Source organism: Cyrtonyx montezumae, unplaced genomic scaffold (assembly GCF_038088225.1).
Source record: "Cyrtonyx montezumae isolate F1298 unplaced genomic scaffold, pur_monq_1.0 scaffold_4, whole genome shotgun sequence".
In the NCBI taxonomy this organism is placed as follows: Eukaryota; Metazoa; Chordata; class Aves; order Galliformes; family Odontophoridae; genus Cyrtonyx; species Cyrtonyx montezumae.
The window spans coordinates 14417562-14438208 of NW_027072045.1; the positions used below are offsets into that span (position 1 = coordinate 14417562).

At 40.8% G+C, this 20647-nt stretch overlaps 2 protein-coding genes across 4 annotated transcripts; one reads left to right on the plus strand and one right to left on the minus strand.

Annotated features, from left to right (window-relative positions):
- Positions 1 to 1164: 1164 nt before the first annotated feature.
- On the plus strand, positions 1165 to 8665 carry BLOC1S2 (biogenesis of lysosomal organelles complex 1 subunit 2). Of its 3 annotated transcripts, XR_010622763.1 has the most exons (6): positions 1165 to 1273; positions 1899 to 2015; positions 3327 to 3446; positions 3945 to 4058; positions 4615 to 4750; positions 8543 to 8665. XR_010622763.1 is itself a non-coding variant. In XM_065746003.1 (5 exons), the coding sequence occupies exons 1-5, from the start codon at positions 1222 to 1224 to the stop codon at positions 4689 to 4691; spliced, it is 480 nt and encodes a 159-aa protein (XP_065602075.1). In that variant the 5' UTR covers positions 1165 to 1221; the 3' UTR covers positions 4692 to 5255. The 3 variants fall into 3 exon arrangements, 2 of the variants coding, with proteins under 2 accessions (XP_065602075.1, XP_065602076.1); XM_065746003.1 differs by lacking the exon at positions 8543 to 8665 and having other exon boundaries at positions 4615 to 5255; XM_065746004.1 differs by lacking the exon at positions 8543 to 8665 and having other exon boundaries at positions 3945 to 4049; positions 4607 to 5255.
- Positions 8666 to 12239: 3574 nt separating this feature from the next.
- Positions 12240 to 20192, minus strand: LOC136055209 (cytochrome P450 2H2-like). Its single transcript, XM_065746919.1, has 9 exons — positions 19976 to 20192; positions 18495 to 18657; positions 17553 to 17702; positions 16038 to 16198; positions 15462 to 15638; positions 14902 to 15037; positions 14455 to 14642; positions 13412 to 13553; positions 12240 to 12938 (listed from the first exon to the last, which is right to left on the minus strand). The coding sequence occupies exons 1-9, from the start codon at positions 20150 to 20152 to the stop codon at positions 12754 to 12756; spliced, it is 1479 nt and encodes a 492-aa protein (XP_065602991.1). The 5' UTR covers positions 20153 to 20192; the 3' UTR covers positions 12240 to 12753.
- Positions 20193 to 20647: the final 455 nt, after the last annotated feature.

Genomic DNA, 20647 nt, shown 5'->3' on the forward strand with positions numbered 1-20647 from the left:
CAGATTAAATATGTACAGTTGCTGTGGACAAATTGTAAAGAAAATAGGCAGAAGGAAACATTTAGCTTGAAAAAATTGCAAGCTTCTACACTATAAATGATATAAGGTAATGAAGACATTCATGCTTTGATATGTTTCCCCTTATGAGTGCCTGGCACACCTGAGAGCCAGAGACCATTCATAGTGTGTTGGAGATGCATTCAGGTTGAGAATGAGCTCTCGATGCCAGGCAAGAGCAGTTATGCTTCTTGTGGTTTCTCCATGGAAGGTGTGTCACTGGAGTAGGAGGAAGAAATTTTTTACTCAGAGAGTGGTGAGGCACTGCACAGGCTGCCTGGGGAAGCTGTGTTGCCCCATTCCTGGAGGCAATGAAGGCCAGGTTGGATGGAGTCCTGGGCAGCCTGAGCTGGTGGGTGGCAGGGATTGGAATGCTGATGAAATCTAAACAGCAGCGGGTCCAAAGAGTGAGAAATATGTTACTATTGTAATGTAGAAGTTAACCTTTTACTACTGAAGACTTCTTTGTTAAAAAAAAAACAACAAAGTGTATATGTAGGAAGTCTTTTTAGCAGACTTCCTGTTTAGCAGCACCACGTCTGTATGGTAGGACTTAAGGCTGTGCTGAAAAAGACATGCAGCTCAGCTGTACTAACTGCAGCAAAGCCAGAGGGCAAACACCAAGCACCAGGCCAGAGCATAAACACAGTGCTCCATAACTTCCGGCTCTCCAAATTGGAAAAATATGGATTTGATGGATGGACTATTTGAGGAAAGGGGAAATGATGGAGGTAAGTTACAAGTGCTATTCCTCAGGGGTCGGTACCCTTGATCATCTTCATTAATGACAAACGCAGTGTGGCCAGCAGGGTGAGGGAGGTGATGCTGCCCCTCTGCTCTGCGTTGGGCAGACCCAACCTGGAGTACTGTGTCCAGATGAATACTCCTCAATACACGAGAGAGCTGGACCTGCTGGAGTGCTTTCTGAGCTGCATCACCACCGCACAGGCGACAAAAAGTAACACCGTGCCGCACCTGCCGCTGTCCTTCGCGCCGCTGCACACGGTGACCCCACAGCCGGACAGCGCCCCCCAGCGGCGCGCGAAGGCGGCGGCGGCGGCGTCACCCGGCTCCCTCGCGGTCGCGCATGCGCAGGGGGCGGGATCGCGGCCTGGCGCGAGGGTGACGGCGGAAGTGGGCGCCGCGGGACAGGGCAGTGTCGCCATGGCGACCGCAGCGGAGGGGCTGCCCGAGGCCGGCGTGCAGCCCGCCAAGCGTAAGGGGCTGGGGGGCTGGGGCTGAGTTTGCTCCGTGGCCTGTGGCGGGCCTAGGGAGGGGCAGGCAGGTTGGGCTGGCTGCGGGCGGGGCCGTCTGTCCGTCTAGAGGGAAATCGTAGTCCCCCTCTGGGCCGTTGCTGGGACGGCAGAAACAGGGAGCCTGTGCTATGAGGCCGGAGGCGAAGCTGAAGCGGGCTGCGGGCTGCGAGGACGAGGGCAGGGTGTGGGAGTGGGTTTCTGTGGGAAAAGCAGCGCATAGCGCTCATAGTGGCTGGAAATCCTGTTTCACCCCTCGTGGAGCTGCCCTGGGGTCGGATCTCGTGTTTTAAATCAGTGGCTGTAAGTAAAGATCAGCTGCGTGGTGTGCTAAGTCGTTGGAGGCCACATCTCACAAAAGGACTCCCCAAATCACCGTGGGAGGGGACCTCATAAAGAGTTTTAAGATAATCTTCGTACCCCCTTAAGGAAACAGCCAAGATTTGTTATCTTTCAGTGTAAAGGAAACAGTTTGTATGGGAAGTAGGTCTAGTCAACGTAAAAAAACAGTGGGTCACTTTAATTTTTGTTATCTATGTCTGTACTCATTGATTTCCCTTGACCCTGTGATGTCTGTACTCTGATCAGAGGATCCTGCTGTTGAAACAGCAGAGGAAGCTAAGGAACCAGCAGAAGCAGACATCAATGAGCTCTGTAAAGATATGTTCAGCAAAATGGCCACTTATTTAACAGGTGAACTGACAGGTAAGGCATTGCAGTGCTGTCCTGCAAGTAAATACCTGTTTCTTTTCATTTTCTCTTAAGGAACTCTGTTGTGTTGTTTGTGTAAACTATCTTACAATATCTGACAAAACTGGCACTCCATGACTTAAATGTTGCTAGGCTGCTGACAACACTGACATTGGTGAATTAGTGGCTTAATGAAGTCCCTGATTAGTGCAGATATTTTTCCAAAGCTTTAGTGTATCAGCAGCCGGAACATTGTCTGGTATTTTTCTGTTCTTCAGATTCTTGTAAGTAGTATGGGGGAGGTGTAAGTGAAGAAAGACAGGAAGAGAAGCAGAACTGAAAGTGGAACATGTGTGTCTATTTCATATCCGATGGAGAGCAAAGTTAGTACATATGTTTTCCAGCATTTGTGCTTTAGAATAAGCTGTGGAAAGTTTACTGAAATGTCAGTTTCTGAAGACTGATGCTGCTTTAGATCTGTGGGAACTTCTAAAAGTTTTTTAAGTTGCTTATCAATTGAAGTAGTCATGGACAAATAGTGTTTGGTAACTGTTCTGTTTGTCTTAGGTGCTTCATATGCTCATTTTTAAGATCAGTCTTGTCTGACTGCTTTGGTTCTGTATTGGGCAATGACATCATTATTTAGGTGGGAAGGTACCCTGCAGATCATCTGACCTGAGTTTCTGCTGAAAGCAAGAAAGACTTGTCAGTTAAATCACTTAAGCATATACCTTTCTAGCTGAGATACTTCTTAAGGCTGATGATATCTCTTATACAATTGTCATTCCAAATTACTGTGCATGTGCAGAAAATCTGTTATCCCTGTTACATGAACAGGGAACCAGAAACCTTGTAATTTGTGCTTTGAATATCACTGCATTATGTCTTCAGTTTCTTGATCAAGGTGACATTGCTGAGATAGTTGAAGATGTCTGTGAGGCTGAGAAAGTACTGGGATTGCCCAAAGCTCAATCTACCATTCTCATATTTGGAGCACCCTTCTTTTTCATGTTTAGCTGAATTGGAGCTTCAAAAGTGACAAGTTTCCTTCTTTCTGGAGTTGCTCTTGGATTATTTTTGTTAGTCAGTTAATTTTTTGCCTGAGAAAAAGTGAGTATATATTCATCAGTCCAACTTATTTTTACAGTGCACAAAATGTCATCTCTTCGTACAAAATATGCAGCATTATGTTAGTACCTGCACTGCCATCTAAACTATTCTCGTTATATTTGGCTATTGTTTTGAACTCTCTTGTCTTTTAGAAAAGTCTGTGCCCAGTTCAAACTGCACCAACATTTAATTAAAATAAACTCTATTGTTCTTAAGCCACCAGTGAAGACTACAAACTCTTGGAAAACATGAACAAGTTGACTAGCTTGAAGTACCTAGAAATGAAAGATATTGCTATAAACATCAGTAGAAATCTGAAGGATTTAAATCAAAAATGTAAGTAAACCAAGTAAGGGAGGAGAATAATTAACTGTACACTTGTTTGGGATTTGAAGTATCAAAGGTGTTGATAGTTTACCTTCCAGTGGGTTCTGTAGGGAAAAAAAACTTACTAAACATTTTGTAATGTTAGAAAATGCCAGTCTTCTGTATTTTGTTACAACTATAGGCTACACAGACTAAACTAAAAGAACTTACATACTGTTTTACCCCAGATTTTGAAGTGATAAGGATTAAATAACACTACTTTATATATATATATATTGTATTGATATTTGTGTTGAATAGGTACAAAATGTTTCATAAGTTGCTGGAATATGTCTGTCAGTATCACCACCTGATTTCGGAGTGGGGAAAGGAAGGAGCTTTTAAAGTATTCTGTCTGAAGAACATGATGAGAAATTATTTCCAGTGTTAACTGTTTCTTGAAAGAGAAGAAAAGAAGAAAGAAGAGAAAGTAAGAACTGACAAGTATTATTTTTCTGGTTTTTAAAGATGCTGCTCTTCAGCCATATCTGGAACAAATCAACCTAATTGAGGAGCAGGTTGCAGCTCTGGAGCAGGCAGCATATAAATTGGATGCATATTCCAAAAAACTTGGTAACTACTGTCTTCTGCTGTTAATACCTAGCAGTGTAGTCCTCTGTAAGGAGATTTAAGAAAACTACAAAGTAAACTCCTGCTTTGTTTAACAAGTCTGAGTGACAGAGTTGCTCAAGCAGTGTAGTATTGAGCCACCTTCAAAGTAATGAACATTAGAAGTGTATGTGAAGTGACAAATGTTGGTAAAAGATTAATATTTAAAATTATAAGGAGATGGACTCATGGGAACTACAGCTTATCAGTGAGGCTTGATTTCTGACTTGCAATGTGGGCCGATACAAATATTAAAGACAGATATTTCGTCCTGCAAATAGAGGGATTTATAAAGCTCCACCAGGCACCCAAGTCGGGCTTATGTTAACTTGAATTGTCTACCCAAAGTATCTAGTTCTTAAAAATCCCATTGTTCGATTAGATTTGCCCAAATCCTTTAGGAGAAAATGACCTCAAGTGATTCATCTAAATTAACTTGGATTTCAAGATGTATAGCAGAGTATAAGATGCAAGTCTTTTACCTGCCCAGTTCTAAAATGCTGTTATTTTTCCTTCTGCAGAAGCCAAGTACAAAAAACTGGAGAAACGATGAGATTGCAACAGTCTTTACGTTGGAGTTGGGCTGTGGGTCAGACTGATCTCTGAGTTGCACAACAACAGTTTTATATGTTGACAAGGATTTGGTAACAGCTAACATAAAAATGGTAATTTTTTTTTTTATCTACTGAATACAGTTGGCTGTATTCAGGCCTAAGGCTGAATGGTGTTTTCCTCTTCTCTGGTGTTTCTGTTGCCTCAGTTCTGCAGTGGAAAATTAAAACTTGTCCCTAATCCGCCTCTTGATATTGGCTATCCCTATGTTTGTCTTATGTTCAAGATGAAACGTCCTACCTAGGAAAAGCCCTGCATAACCTATGAAGACATTTTCACTTAGTAGCAGCAAGACATAAGCCTACTTTTTTCTTTCATTGAGCTCTGTATTGAGGAGATTCCCCAGCCTTTGGAGTTGTGAGCATGGTATTGGAAACACTTAAGTTTGGTATGCATTTTTATCTGTTTAAAATAGAGAGACTAGTTATTATAAATTTAGGATAAAACAACTTGCTACATTTGTCTCTCTGGAATCTCAAGTTCCTGTTGGAAAGATGGTGTAAGTTGTATTTCTATTTTTCAAAGGATCTATTAATAAAGACAAATGCTTTACAGTTACTGGAGATCATAGAAGAAAACATGCTTTGCACTCTTGTGCCAAGTATTCCTGCATTTATATCTGTTGACTATCCTGACCTCTGGTGAAATTACATGTACCACTTTAACACATGCTTTGTTAACTTAATGCATCCTTTCTCTACTTTCCCAAAGAAGCTTCTGCATTTTTAATCCTATTCATTTTTGAAGAGGCAAGCCCAGCAGAGAAAACTCCTTTACCAGCTGAACAGTGCTCAAATTGCAAATTTTAACAGAAACCTTTTTACTGAACAGAAGTGTCCAGCCAAAATTTGGGTCTTTTTTGTACCTGTTGACCCAGACTAGTTGAAGCTGGGGTTGCAGTAGAGGACAGTACAAGTACTGATAAAGTTCAAACCTAATGCTGGCTGTTTGGAGGTATCATTAGTCAGGTGCCAATATGGTAAAAATTCTGCCGGTTATAGTATGGCCACTGTTTAAATAGTTGATTGGAAGTTTTCCCTAGTTCTATTTAAAAACAGTAAAGCGAGTCCTTTGAGAGCCTTCACTTAAAAAATCTTGGGTTTTAACAGGGAAAGTTCTGCTTTGAATGACCCTGATGTAGACTTTGAGAATGGTTTTTTTGAATGGGTACCAATATAATAACAGGATTAAGTCTCCCAGAGATATCCATACATCTGTGTCTGCTACTTTTATTCAGAATTAGTTGGCTGATGAGTTTTCAACCTGTGTAAGCAAATTAAACATTAATATTGTTACCAAAGCACTATCCTCCAGCCCAACAAAAAAAGGTACCAACAGAAGAGCTATTTCTTTGTTTGGGAAAATCAAACCATACAGAACAGCAACCTGTTTTTAATTCTGATATGTCATCAACTTAGGTTTCACAGTGCATTCATGGTTCTGGTAGACAAGAGAATGTAGTGACACATCGAAAACCTCCATGCCTAGAAACTGTTTTTTGAACGACAGTGGTTTGTGATCTTTGATGCTCAGAAGTATAACATACCAACTGCAATAAGACAAGGTGACAGAGAGTCTAGAAGTCCTGTTTCTCCAGTGTTTCATGCACCTGTGATTGTACAAGGGATGAGCATGATTCAACCAGACTCACCAGTGTGGATAGTACTGTGCCTTTTCTTTGCTATTATGGAGGAGATTCACAGGTATTTGGCTTCTGATGTTAAATCTGTTGTGAGGGTGCTATTCAGATCCTCTGCTCCCTGTACAAATTGGAATTTTCATTACAGCATACAGCATTCACATGTGGCTGAACATAATTCCTCATCCCCTGCAAGTTCCCTTAACCTGATGCCTCTCCATCTCTAAGAACAAAAAACAAAACAGTTCATGTCAGGTTGCAAATGGTTCTGGACATGTGGATGTCTGAATCCAGAGCTGAAAAGCCATTGGAAGTCCTGGCAGGATAGGCTCGTGGGATCGAAACAAGGCCATTGCTTTTCCAGCCTAGTGATTTCTTTGATTCCCAGCTCTTTCTGGAAAAGCAGTGCTAGAGGTACATAGCGAGTGCTAATGTATAGAGATTGCTCTCCACTGCGGAGTAGCAGCTGGCCCTGTGCTATAGCAAGATTCAGGGGAAGTCAGTGGAGGAGTGGCAGATTTGCACTCCAGTATTGCCATGTAGAGCTGTGTAGAACATTGTGTTCTTGTCCATGTGATGTGGCAGGTATGTGTATATTAAATAGTGACTTGTCCTATCACTAGGCAGCAAGACAAATAAATTCCTCTGTCAGATAACCTGCCAATCGAGTACTGGATACAGAATGGAAAATGACACAGACTCCATACTGTAATGGCAGCATGCTGGCAATTATGTGCAAGTCAGCTCCCTTTTCAAATGTGTTCAATGTCCTTAGACCCTGTGGAGACAAACTGCACAGATCCAAGTTGGGTACAGAACTGAATACAGGTCCGCCCCACTGTATTTCAGATGCATTGCAGTCACTATCCCATTTTCCTTAATACATACTGTCCTCATTACACTTGAAATGCTGGAACTCTGTAAGAATCCTCTGTCATCAGGATCATTTTAGCAGCCTGGCTGCCTAACCTGAACAGACCATGAAAGACTGTGCTGCTCTCCGCTCTGTTTTTTATGTACATCCTTCAGTGCTTCCCTACTGTGGCTGCCTTGGATCCAGTGAGGCAGCTGTTGGCACCACGGGGAGGCATGCAATGGAAGAAAATATTTTAGAGCTACTAGTCTTGCTTAAAAAATTGAAACAAAACAGAAGACAGTTAAGTGTATCACCCTTAATCTTTGCTCAGTGTAAAAGCTCACCCCGTGCCAGCCTTTCTTCCCGTATTGTGCACAATCACAGAACGGTTGAGGTTGGAGGGATCTCAAAGTCAATTCTCTAACACCCTGCTCAAGCATGGTCACCTGGAGCAGGTTGCCTAGGGCTGTGCAGCAGGTGATACTGCCATTGCCAACCTTGGATGTTACGGCAACCAAGCTGGAAGTTTTCCTAACACAGACTTTAGATATGTATTGTGCCCTGTTTGCGCACAAGATACTGCGCGTGGAGATAGACTTGCTAGCCAAGCAAGAGCATGTTCTCGGGTGCAATAAGGTAAGGTCTGTCCTCTGCTTGGCAGAGAACTGGAAGTTTGTGATTAAACAGATTGTGACTGCAGAACACCACTCTGGAGTACTCATGTACTAGCTGTAAGTGCTGAGCAACGCCTCTCAAATCTCCAGAGAGACGTCTGAAAACTGAGGACGCTGTCAGTGTCACTGCTGAAACTGGGTTAAGTGCCCTCTAAGAGCATCCATGCAGCTGGAATTAGCAGGTACTCTTTCTCACTCTTCAGGGTCAGGGCAGTGGCAGTGGTCAGATAAATATGGTCACATGCAAGTAATATCTCATTCCCTAGGTTCATAGTTTCATAGGTTCATTAGGTTGGAAAGGACCTACAAGATCATCTAGTCCAACCATCCTCTACACTTACCTCACCCTGGAGAGTGCTGAGTGCACATGGAGCTTCCTAGCCTTCCCCGTGCAACCTCTGTATAGTTAGGGGTCCAGCATCTGGTTTGTCTTTACAGTGAGGCTGAAGAATAGGTTTAAATATGCTTCAGTGACAGTTGTATATTTTATTAGAACCGGTGACTTAGCCATGTTTTTTTTTCCACTCATGGATGCATTTGGTGGTTGATGTGAGGTCCTTTCACCACGTACAAACTTACATGCTATTGGAGAGTGTGGGAATCTATACGATCAAGGCACAGAAATGTTCAAAGAAAAGTAATGCAGCATTTCTCTGCTTCTTGTCTTGTGTGACAGATTTGCAAGACAGCCACAAGAGGGCGATGTTTCAGCAGAGAAAACTTGTATAAGAGAAAGCAGTTAAGGAAAACTAAGGACCAGTATTGTGCTGAAAGTCTTGCTTTTCTACAGAAAAGAAAAGGAGAAAGAAAGTAAAAAAGGAAAGAAAGGAAAGAAAAGAGAAAAAGAAAAAAGTAAAAAAGGGAAGGGAAGGGAAGGGAAGGGAAGGGAAGGGAAGGGAAGGGAAGGGAAGGGAAGGGAAGGGAAGGGAAGGAAAGAAGAAAGGAAAGAAGAAAAGAAAAAAGAAAAAAGGAAAGGAAGAGAAAAGGGAAAAGTAAAAAAGAAAAAGAGAGAAAAGAAAAAGAAAAGAAAAAGAAAAAGGGAAAGAAAAAGAAAAAGAAAAAGAAGAAAAAGAAAAAAGAAAGAAGCAATGTTGTTTTAAAATTACAAGTGTGAAAAACTCCTGGAGCTCTGAAGATCTATGAAGAGCTCTGAAGTGATCTGTGCAATTGCTTTGAAATTGAAACAGTTCTTGACAGGTTGAACTGTTAACTGCTAACCAGGGGATAAAGCAGCCTAGCAAGTACAGCAAGCATAGCTCTTTAAGCAGAAATGTAAGAGGTCAAATCCAGATGAGGATTTTTCCCTGGTACCCCTGAGGCAATTCTGCCCAGCTACTCTAACAGGTTCTTCAGAAGTTGGATCCAAGTGTCAGAATAGTACTTCGTGTAGATGTAAAAAAAAAATAATTCAGAATTGGGTCTTAAATCACTAGTGGAAACTACAAGGTGTTCAACTGCTAAAAATACCTCTTCTGCTCTTTAGAGTATACTTTTTAACCTGGAACTCTGTGTTTAAGTGGAGATGTTAAAAGTTATCCAACTGGACAAAAGTTATTCAGTACTGGCCTGCAGCTACATATGTCATATATGCAGTGTTACAGGTGTGAATATGTGCACTGGACAGCAAACATACAAGGAAAATAAACCAAACAAGGAAAACCAAACAAGAAGTGGAGAACAAACATTCTATAATAGTATGATGTGTTTCGTTAAAGATAGATTTGTTAATGATTAATGTATGTCCCTGCTTTCTGATATTACAGTGGAACTTTGACTGAGGTCACAAAAAGTTAAGAGATAAAGCAGTTCATCCAAGTTTGCCAGTATCTACTGATTTTAGCTAACTGTTATGCTTAATCCAGAGAAAGTAAGAGCTACTGATTGTTTTTGACTGTTTTGTTTTGTTTCTTTACCTTATACGCCAAGTGAGACTTCCAGGATGCAGCATCAAGCCCTCCTTTGATCCTGCATCCCTGTTTCATGTTGCAGCGGAAGCCTTGGGATCCACAACCATTTCCTTACAGTTTGCATTGTTTGTCTCCTTGTCTTTTTAGTCTGCATGGAGAAAGATGTCTGAAACAGAGAAGTTGCCTCCTGAGCAAAGTTACCTGCTTTGCCCTTCATAAGAAACGTAGTAACTACATCTGAAGAATAACTTGCTTTAAACTACAGAAGAGATGGAGAGAGATTGCAGGATTTGGTGGGTGCAGTGGTGCACATTAAGAAGAACCCGGTCCAGCAATTGAGAAACTTGGGACTGTACTGTATTTCTAATAGTAAGGGTGTATTTTTTGAGTTAAATTGTATTTGTCCAGACACTTATCAGCTGTGGATGGCAATGCACTCCCTCTCTATTGGGTACCTCATCCACAGGTTCTCCAGAAAAGTCCTTCTCAGGCATATTCTGAGCCACTTCTGAGTTTCTAAATTGCGTGTTGGAAAAAAAAGAAAAAGAAAAAGAAACGAAAAAGAAAAAGTAAAAGGAAAAGGAAAAGGAAAAGGAAAAGGAAAAGGAAAAGGAAAAGGAAAAGGAAAAGGAAAAGGAAAAGGAAAAGGAAAAGGAAAAGGAAAAGGAAAAGGAAAAGGAAAAGGAAAAGGAAAAGGAAAAGGAAAAGAAGAAGAAAAAGAAAAAGAAAAAGAAAAAGAAAAAGAAAAAGAAAAAGAAAAAGAAAAAGAAAAAGAAAAAGAAGAAGAAAAAGAAAAAGAAAAAGAAAAAGAAAAAGAAAAAGAAAAAGAAAAAGAAAAAGAAAAAGAAAAAGAAAAAGAAAAAGAAAAAGAAAAAGAAAAGAAAAAGAAAAAGAAAAAGAAAAAGAAAAAGAAAAAGAAAAGAAAAGAAAAAGAAAAAGAAAAAGAAAAAGAAAAAGAAAAAGAAAAGAAAAAGAAAAAGAAAAAGAAAAAAAGGAAAAGGAAAAGGAAAAGAAAAAGAAAAAGAAAAAGAAAAAGAAAAAGAAAAAGAAAAAGAAAAAGAAAAAGAAAAAGAAAAAGAAAAAGAAAAAGGAAAAGAAAAAGAAAAAGAAAAGAAAAAGAAAAAGAAAAAGAAAAAAAGGAAAAGGAAAAGAAAAAGAAAAAGAAAAAGAAAAAGAAAAAGAAAAAGAAAAAGAAAAGAAAAAGAAAAAGAAAAAGAAAGAAAAAGAAAAAGAAAAAGAAAAAGAAAAAGAAAAGAAAAAGAAAAAGAAAAAGAAAAAGAAAAAGAAAAAGGAAAAGAAAAAGAAAAAAAGGAAAAGTAAAAGTAAAAGAAAAAGAAAAAGAAAAAGAAAAAGAAAAAGAAAAAGAAAAAGAAAAAGAAAAAGAAAAAGAAAAGAAAAAGAAAAAGAAAAAAAGGAAAAGGAAAAGAAAAAGAAAAAGAAAAGAAAAAGAAAAAGAAAAAGAAAAAGAAAAAGAAAGAGAAAAAGAAAAAGAAAAAGAAAAAGAAAAAGAAAAAGAAAAAGAAAAAGAAAAAGAAAAAGAAAAAGAAAAAGAAAAAAAAAGAAAGAAAAAGAAAAAGAAAAAAATATACTGTGAACTACCTGGTGCCTTTTTTACTGTGATGGTTTTCATCTATAGCTAATTCTCATAATTCACTAGTGCCATGCATTTTCCTCTGAGAATTACTTTGGGTAGAGTTTTTTTTTTTTTTTTTTGGTGACTCCTTTTCATATATTAACAAAAGCTTTAAGAAAACCTAGAGTTGTGGAGCAGGATAGGTAGTAATCAAAGGCTTCTACCTTTGCTTCAGCTTTGTAGCTGAACCTGTGGCTGTGCCCTAACCAATTTGTTTATGCTTATTGTGTGCCTAAAAGATCAACTTGTGGAATGAATGCAGCAGCTTTGCCCACCTGCTCCCAGGCATGCATCCCGAAATGCAGAGCTGTCTCACACACAGCTTGTATTAAGGCTTACAATCCAAGAAACAAGAGGACTGATAGTACAGAAAAAAATCACCATTCTTTCCTGCTCTGACACATTGGAGCCGACAAAACAGAAAGAACAGGCTCAGACTGCACCTCCTCCCTAAATTCAGTTCCATATGTTCTGAATATGATTGTGTTCAGAGCTTGAAGTTTGTCTGCTGGAAGAGGTGCAGAAGAAACTCTTTTCCCCTTATGGAATTCGCAATAAATCAGCAAGATATTAGTATCCCAAAAGAGAAGAGCTCGAGAAGCCTTCTGGTGGAATTGTCTTCAGCTTGGGTTAAAGTTGTCCATGCAGCCATCTTTCTTGATAGTGAATATAAGATGTGCATGTGCTTAACTAACGTTGGAGGTGGAGGTGTTTATGTCACGTCCAAGAAGCAAAGTAGTGGATATCAAATCTGGTGAAAGCCATCTACTGATAATCAGTGTTATTTGTCCAAATACACAGAGACTTTATTAAGGCTATAATAACCTGGAATGCAGTAGATGGTCATAATCTGACAGAAGGAAATGCTTCCATGCTGCTTTATGATTTCCTTTACAAATAGGTCACAAGCAAACTGAAAATGCAGAGAGGTGTGCCTGAAGCAGTGTCTACGAAATCCGTACAGTGCAAGCATCTTTTCCTACTCTGTTGAGTGGATCAGGTGACAAGGGCAGCAGCAGCAGCGGAAGAGTTCTCAGAGCCCTCACACCTTGACACACCAGGAAACAAACAGGAACCTTAACAGGTGACATAAGTGCAAAGGAGAGCCTCTATCGTTCTCCCCAGAGAATTGTCACCTTCCCTATGCAATCACCTATTCTGCTTTTCTTTTGACTTGGATGTGCTGATTATAAAAGCAGCATGCAATTACTTTTCTATAAAAGCAAAACTCCTATGTCCACAAGGAACCTAGCAAATGATCTGAGTGTTGCAGTCTTGTCAGGCTGGGCAAAGATTGTCATTCCAGAAGAGTTCTCATGAATATGAGAGTTGGGAGATTTCTTCACTTCAAGAACGTGGGATAAAAGAGACCTCATAAGGTCGGGGTATCTTTCCCACAGAGGAGACTATTGGAGAAATATCAATGTCCTTGCGGTCTATGGGAGGCTTCAAAGTAAAGTTCTGCAGGATGGATGTTAGAAATAGGAATATCTCCATCCGAGCCAGACCTTCTCCTGCACAGATGCGCTTTCCTGCAAGAAAGAATGAAAAAATAGGAGGTGATGGTAGAGTACTTTTCCTGCTAACTGATTTTAACCACTCTGCATTGAAAGTTCTGATTCTCAGAATGGGCAGGCAGCCCTGCATCCTTCTGGGGAAGTGAACTGATTTAAACTAAGGTCTGAACAATGTGAGAGTACCAGGTGGGCCAATGCAGTTTAAAGGCTTTTCCACTTCTGCTGTTTTATGGCTAGTTTGGAGAGAGAAGTGCATGGCTATGAGTCCCACTTCATGCACCTTTTCTTGTAGAATGCACTGGAGGAGCTCTTGTACTTGGAAAGAAAAGGAGGTAAACTGAAACTGTAGTACATGGGATAGAACTGTCTGGAAGATCAGCAGATCTCCAGACATCACTTTTTAGATTGTGATGACAGAATCACTGAAATCCTTGAAGAGGTTCTAGGTGAAGATAGTCTAGGATCGGACATAGAAAGAGCTCTTTTACCTGTAGAAAATGGCATGAAGTAATTACTCTTCCTGAAAGTCCCATTTGCATTCAGGAAGTGTCCAGGGTCAAATTTTTCTGGGTTTGGAAATTCCTTGCAGTCTTGCAGAATGGGAAACAGCAAAGGTAATACCATAGTGTCCTGAAATAGCATAAAGTGAAGAAAATTAAAGTGGAGATCTGCAAAAGTCATGTCCCATCCATCAGTTCTCAGAGTTGAATATGTGAGCACTGTTTTGATTTAACCGTTCTGTGGTCCCTTAATGTTCCACAGTCAGTCAGAATTGGCAGTGTGAAAATGTCATGAGGAAAGCTGGAAGACATGCAGTATGAGCAATTTTGGTTTTCTAGTACAATGAACAGTAAATTATCTTTTCAGCTTTATCAGACTCCTTCAGTATCACACAGATCAGAAGGATAGGATCATCTCAAAACTTAGCTGAGCTACGGCCTCTGAACACCTAACTCTGCACATGCATGTGTTACGAAAAACCTGGTGACGTAGAAAACTGCTCAATTGAATCTCTGTGAAGTTCACTTATACTAGAATAAAGTTAGAAGTGCTCTTTGCCTACACAAAGGAGAACAGCTGGACAGATAATGTTAATAATAAATGATTCATGGTCCTTAACTACTCCTGCAGGAAGATAACACAGCACGTTTTGTCTGAGTAGGCAACAAATAGGCAGTTTAAAAATAGCAGTTATTAAATAAAAAATTCCTTCTGTAAGTATGGCAAGGAAGTTCTGTAATGGATTTTAACAACAAGCTTGGTTAAACTATTTAATATTGCTTTCAAATAAATGAGAACTTTGATAGTTTACATTTGTATGACAAAAACTGGAAGCTTGATGTCTTTCCTCATTCAGAGAATGAAAAAACTTTTTCCAAATACAATGGATGTAATAATTTACAGAATCCCCTCCAAAACCAAGTTATTCAGATTCTGTATTGCATTCCAGTGTGTTTGAAGCTAAAGGAGAACACATCTATTTTAGCGCATCACTGTTTTCAAGAGGTTATAATTTCTCCCAGAAACAGACCTTGGGGATGATATAGTCTCTGAGCTTGGTGTCCTGTGTCACAGCACGTGGTAGGTTAAGGGGAATGAAATCAATGAATCTCTGGATTTCATGGATCACGGCATCCGTGTACGGCAACTGGCTCCTGTCTGCCATGCAGGGGCTTCGGTCTCGGCCAACCACACTGTCAATCTCCTTTTGTATTTTCTCTGTTAGGGAAAAAGCAAATTGAATGGCTGTTTCCCTAAAGCTTTCCTCACACTTGCAGCAAAGCTTGCTTTTCACCCCTCACCCCCGAGAATATATGAACGTACCTGGTACTGATGGCTCACTTGTGGAAGTAAAATGAAGACTGATAGACATCTCTGCTATTAGGGACTGTTGCCACCAGTGGGAGTGACGCAAACACTCCTCATTGAACCCATGGATTAGAATATATTTTCAAGCGGATATTCCCTTTCCTCTCACCTTCAATCTCTGGGTATTTCTGGAGAATCAGCAGTGCGAATCTCAGTGTGGTGCTGGTTGTCCCAGTTCCCGCAAAGAACAAGTCAAGTGTGGTTCTGGTCAAGGACTCAACAGTGAAATGCGAGTTCCCTTTCTCCTGGAGGAAAATTTGGCACAATTCTTTGAGCAAAAATGATAAGAAGCTTTTCTACGAAGGAAGATTTGTGCCTATACTGTATGTTAGACACCTCATGTCTTTTCAAAAATACAGCACTTCTCAGGACATCAGGAATAACAGTTCTTCTACTGACATTTGGGATAATATGGGAAGAGCATTGAATTCCATCATGAGATTGGTCTACAGCTTTCCTAGCTCTGGCCAGTGCTGCATGCCATTGTTAGTGCTGCTCTTAAAAACCTTTAAGAGGAAAATGGAGGGGATAGAAGGAAATTGCCAAGAAAAACAAATGTCCTTCTGTATTTGCAAAAGCCCAGCACACTGCTACAACTGGGAGAAGATGCAAGGATTCAAGAGCTAATTTTCCTGTCATCCAAAAAGCTCTTCCTCACTCTTACATTACCTGCTCCATTTTGTTGATAAATGCATCAATAAAGTCTCGAGGGCAGCTGGGATCGATGGATTTCTGGTGTGCTCTTACAATCTCAGAAATAAAGTCATCCACATCATCAATGGTTTTTAATAGAGTTTTATGCGGCCCAGGCAAACAATCCATGATGGTTGGGAAGAAATTGTAGAGCTGTAATAATAAAAGGAGGGAAAAACATATTCTGGTTAAAGTGCTTGGAATTATTTCTTCCTATAACTGTTTCTTTGAGAAGGAAGAATATGTTTTGGAACTGTTTCTGTTATTTAAATAGAATTTAATGCCTTTTGCATCATGGTTTCACTATAATCAAGGAAAGACTTCACATGAGCTACTTTTGCAATCATTTCCTTCTTTGGACAAACAATAGGATGTTCATAAATTAAAAATACAGAAGAGAAACAACAATAAGAATTGGGCACTCAACTGACATTCTGGCCATCAAAATTCACAGGGACAATAATCCCAATGAAAAATGAGTAACATGAATAAATATTCTTTTTAAAGCCACAACCCTTAATACATTTATTAATGAAATGATACTGCACAAACCTGTACTTGTATTTTGGTCTGATACTTTTCATTTTCACTCAGCATTTCAATTAGACTGAGAAATTTCTTGTCCTCATAGTCAAACCGATCCCCAAATACAATGGAGCAGATGATGTTGGAAACAGCATGTGTTAAGAATGTACCAGGGTTGAAAGGTTTCTCTGCAATAACAAAATATATCACTTGCTTTCAGTACTTCAATACTCATCTGCTCCCCTGACACCTACAAGGAATTTTTGCATCCACGTGATGCCCAGATTAGTGCAGTCCTTTAAGAAGACAGAGAGAGGCTTATCCAGTTGGTTCTTCATTACTTGCAATTGATTGATTTTCCTGTTTGAGATGTTTGTGTACCTCTTTTGTCCCATTCATCCTATAATGCTGTTCTGAGTGGCTTGTTTCCTCTTCAGCTGACACGTCTCATGGCAGGACATACTGTTGATTAAGACTGCCTGCAGAGTCCCACCAAAATGCAATGAAACTTCTAACCACCTTGCATTAGCCATGTCTTTAGGCTACTGCACCTCTTTACAAGATCTACTGGCGTAACCTCAGCTGTATAACTCTCTCCTAGATGTTCAGATACCTGAGATCAAATGTTGAGTTTTGATAGCATGGCAGCAGGATATTCTAACAAAATAATTAAAAAAAAAAAAAGCGAGGAAAGGTGAGATTGACTCCATGAAGCCAGGAAAGTCAAAAGTACGAGAGATGAGCAGTACGGTGTACCGTAAGGAGGAAGATGGGAATCATCAAGATAACAAGGAATAAAATGATTAAAAAAAGAAGGCAAGAGAAAATGATAACATTAAAGATCAGCCTCTTTCGTGCAGCAGTGGAGCCAGCCCTTCTCTGCCTTGCTGATAACTCCTGGTCAGCAAAGCCTCAACAGATGTCTTGTCAGAAGGGGTGAGCATAGTAATGCTAAGCCTAAGTCTAGAAGGTTAGTAGTCCTATGTGTTTAGTGCTAGCATTAAGAGTAAAAATGCTTCAGACTTTTCAGTTGTACGTACCTTGCTTGTGAAGCCTTTTGGTACACAGTCAAACACAGAACACAGTATAAAGCGTAACAAAGTGACCCGGAGCTGGACGCTTGCACTGCGGCATATACAGTGCAGCATTAATGAAAGGAAAATGGCAGTGCAGCTGAGCACGCTTTCTCAGATTGGTAGCAGGGATATTCATGTGTGAATCCAGAATGAATTTTCCAGCGTCTCACGGAAAACAGTGCTACTTTGGCATCCTATTGGGTCCATCTGCTTTTTCCTCTGTGCAGATCATCCCATGGGAGGGCTGTCAGTGAAAAGGAAGCTTGTGGTCCAGGGGAGTACCACACTCAGGGAAGGTACTTAAAAGAAATAGTAATTTACATCCTACCAGAAATGCATGTATAGGTTAAAGTAGCAGAAACTGGAGTTGTGTGCTCAATTCCTGGGTCCTTGATTTGTACAGTGGCACACCCCCAGTGTCTCAGTGCAGATATGCAAGGTTTCCCAGCACACATCCGTGTCCTACCATGTGTGTTCCTGAGCCTCTCCACCAGAAAATGAGCTTCCTCCTGGATTCTTTCCTCAATGCCCTTCTTCCCCATCCCAAAATCACGCAGGGTGGTGAGAGTAAACCGTCGGATCTGCCTCCATGTCTCGCCATTGCTGGTCAAAATGCCTATCACAAGAAGGAACAACACAGGACTCCATGAGGAAACAGTTTTACTCCCCCACACTGGCCCCTCATATATGTGTCTACCACGACAGCTATATGTGACCTAAACCCTAAGTTTCATGCAATTTTAGATGTGACTCTTCGATCAATCCAATCAAAGCACCACCGTTTATTTCCAGAATAACAGAAATGACAATGGGCTGTCAATAAAAAGTACCACAGGTACTCATCTCAATTTGGCTACAAGCAGATGGAAAACACAACTATTCACATGTTCAGTGATGCACCTTCACACATCGTATCATCACTGAAAATACCATGGGACAAGAATTTACTGGAATAAATGCTGCACTGGGATCTGCCCTGCTGAATGAGCCCAGGACCTATCCTTGAGTGTGACTCTTACTACTACAGCCTACGTTAGTGTGTTGTTATTGTGCTCTGAAATTTAAAGTGATTGGCTCCTGAGCTGTAGGGGCCTTGCAGTATTTTCAGAAATGGAAGAAGAACAATTATGTCTTAGAGGCACATTTTGTGAACAAAGCTTTAGCCAGAATTTGAAGGGTGCTGAAAATAGACAGGAACTCACTGGAGCCAGCCTAGGACCTTAACAGTTCTCCAGGGCTTCATCCTACTGCCAGGTCCGAGTAATGAGTTGGGTTTCTAGCAATTTTGTTCCTTATTTTTATGTACAAATGCAGTATTTTCACCAGTTACATTTCCATTGCTCTCACAGGTGGATTTTTGTGTCAATTACACGATCAACTCTGTATGGCATAGTTTACAGGGATTTACCTAAGCCTTTGAAGACTTTTTCAATCAGTGGCAGTAGTCCTCTTCCACTGAAGACTTCTCCGTTATCAATTAGGGCTTCTTTCACAATGTCGTAGCCATACAGCACCACAACCTTCTGGAGGCCTAAATGTACTGTGAAGATAGGACCATACTTTTCACTGAGCTGTAGGAAGGAAGAACACAAGAACAAAGGAACACCACATCTGAATGTTATTAATGTAAAAATAAGTTCGCAGCTTCATATCAAAGTTCTTTTGGTTTTTTTTTTTTCCTTCTCTACATTTGCAGATTGCACAGCAGTGACAGACAAAAGGTCTCTTCTTTTTTGTACCAATCCCTAGAGCACTGTAACTGCATTTTTGTGAGAAACACAGAAGTTTGGAGCATGCTTTGTTTCAGCAGACCTCACCTTAGTCAGTACGAAGAGTGTGTGAGATGAGGTCTGGGAAACGCATTGACTCAAGCAAATGTAATCTACAATGGGCAACTGTTCCAGGCACACACCTCTGAGCCTGCCACATGTACTGTGGTTTGAGCAACTATTCTGCTGTAATTACTTTGCCTCTTGGGGCAGATAAAGAAAGGCTGTAGAGAATGAAGAGGAGGAGGTTGCTGATAATGACACTGGAAAATCTATATTTGAATGACATAATGACATGTGCAGTTGTGTTACTGCCTGACATCTCACAATTACGAGAACACTACATAGTCACTGTGTTTCGTACAACTGTTATATCTTATTCATTCTCTGGGACTGTTTGTGTACCTAGAGCTTCCCAACAGGCCTGCTTTCTCCGTATAAGTGGGGTTTCCCCAGAACGTGCACTGCTGGTGAGTAAGAGCCCTTCTCAAAGCATCTGGAAACCAAGTAATTCCTCAGCCATTTCCTATCCACCAACCATCATCTCCTCACAATCCCCTCAGGAGTAGGCACCACAGCCAAACACATTCTGTCTATTCTCCTGCAGGCAATGCAACACACAGTTTTTCGTTTGACAGATGCATGACAGAATCTAGGGAAGAAATTAGGCAGTACAATTCACCTTCAAACAGCTTTGATTCAGCCCTTGTACTCACAACTTCCCCACCCTGCAGATTATACCTAGCTGCCAGGGAGCAGAGGCAACAAAAGAGAACAAGGCCCTCCCTAAAACAGGGCTGGGCCCTGTTGCCACAGCAGTGAGGAGACAGGCACAAAAGGAGTGCAGCGAATATGGCAAAAGCCTCAGCACCTTGACTGCAAACCTATTGCATATTGCTGTACATCTGTGAGACCAGTGCACAACTCGTCATCCGTATGGTTACTGCAATAGGCAGCACAATACGTCAAAAGTAAACTTCATGCAAATGCTTTTCTGTTTAAGTGTGACAGCTGCTCCAAGCAATATCAACATTGCCTGCTGAATTAAGCTGAGACTGTCTAGACTGGCTCTGCTCTACAGGCGAGGGAGACAACACAGGAATGAAAGAGACAGTCTTACCTCCTTAAAGCTTTCCATCAAGTTCTGTGGGTTCAGCTGAAAAATGTTTCCGATGATGGGGATTGCCATGGGACCAGGAGGCTCTTTCCCTCTTCGCGATGTACTTCTCCATGCAGCAATGAGAAGGCATGAGATACAGACCAGCACGAGGATCGTGGGCAATCCCAGGAACTCCATGGTGGGCAGAGGAAGAGCTGTCAAGTGTCAGAAGAGTCTGAATGGGGACCTGCAAACCCACGATTATTTATACACTGTAGAACAAAAGCACGTGGATTAGATCAGTCAATATCACCTCCTTATTTCTGCTGACATAGGAGATTACTTAATCTGCTCAAGATAAGAATGAGCAAACTGGTCTGAACTCGTGGTTAACTCTGAATGTTTTACACGTAAGGCTTGTGCTCCTTTGGGCAATCATTCATATGGTACTAATCATGGTCTAATGCTGCCAAATGAACACAAAATGGAGAAATATTAGATCCTAGCTGCTGAACGTATGCTTCAGCTCTTGCTGTTGTTGTCTCCCCTGTTGTGCAGGGGGACTCCTGCCAGCCTCTCCAATGGGCGGGAGCAGTGAAGGGAGCTGTAGATGAAATGAGGGCATCATTGCAAGTTTTTTCCTAGGTATTTCACCTCCACTTCTGGAATGGAACAATGACATTGTTCTGAGGT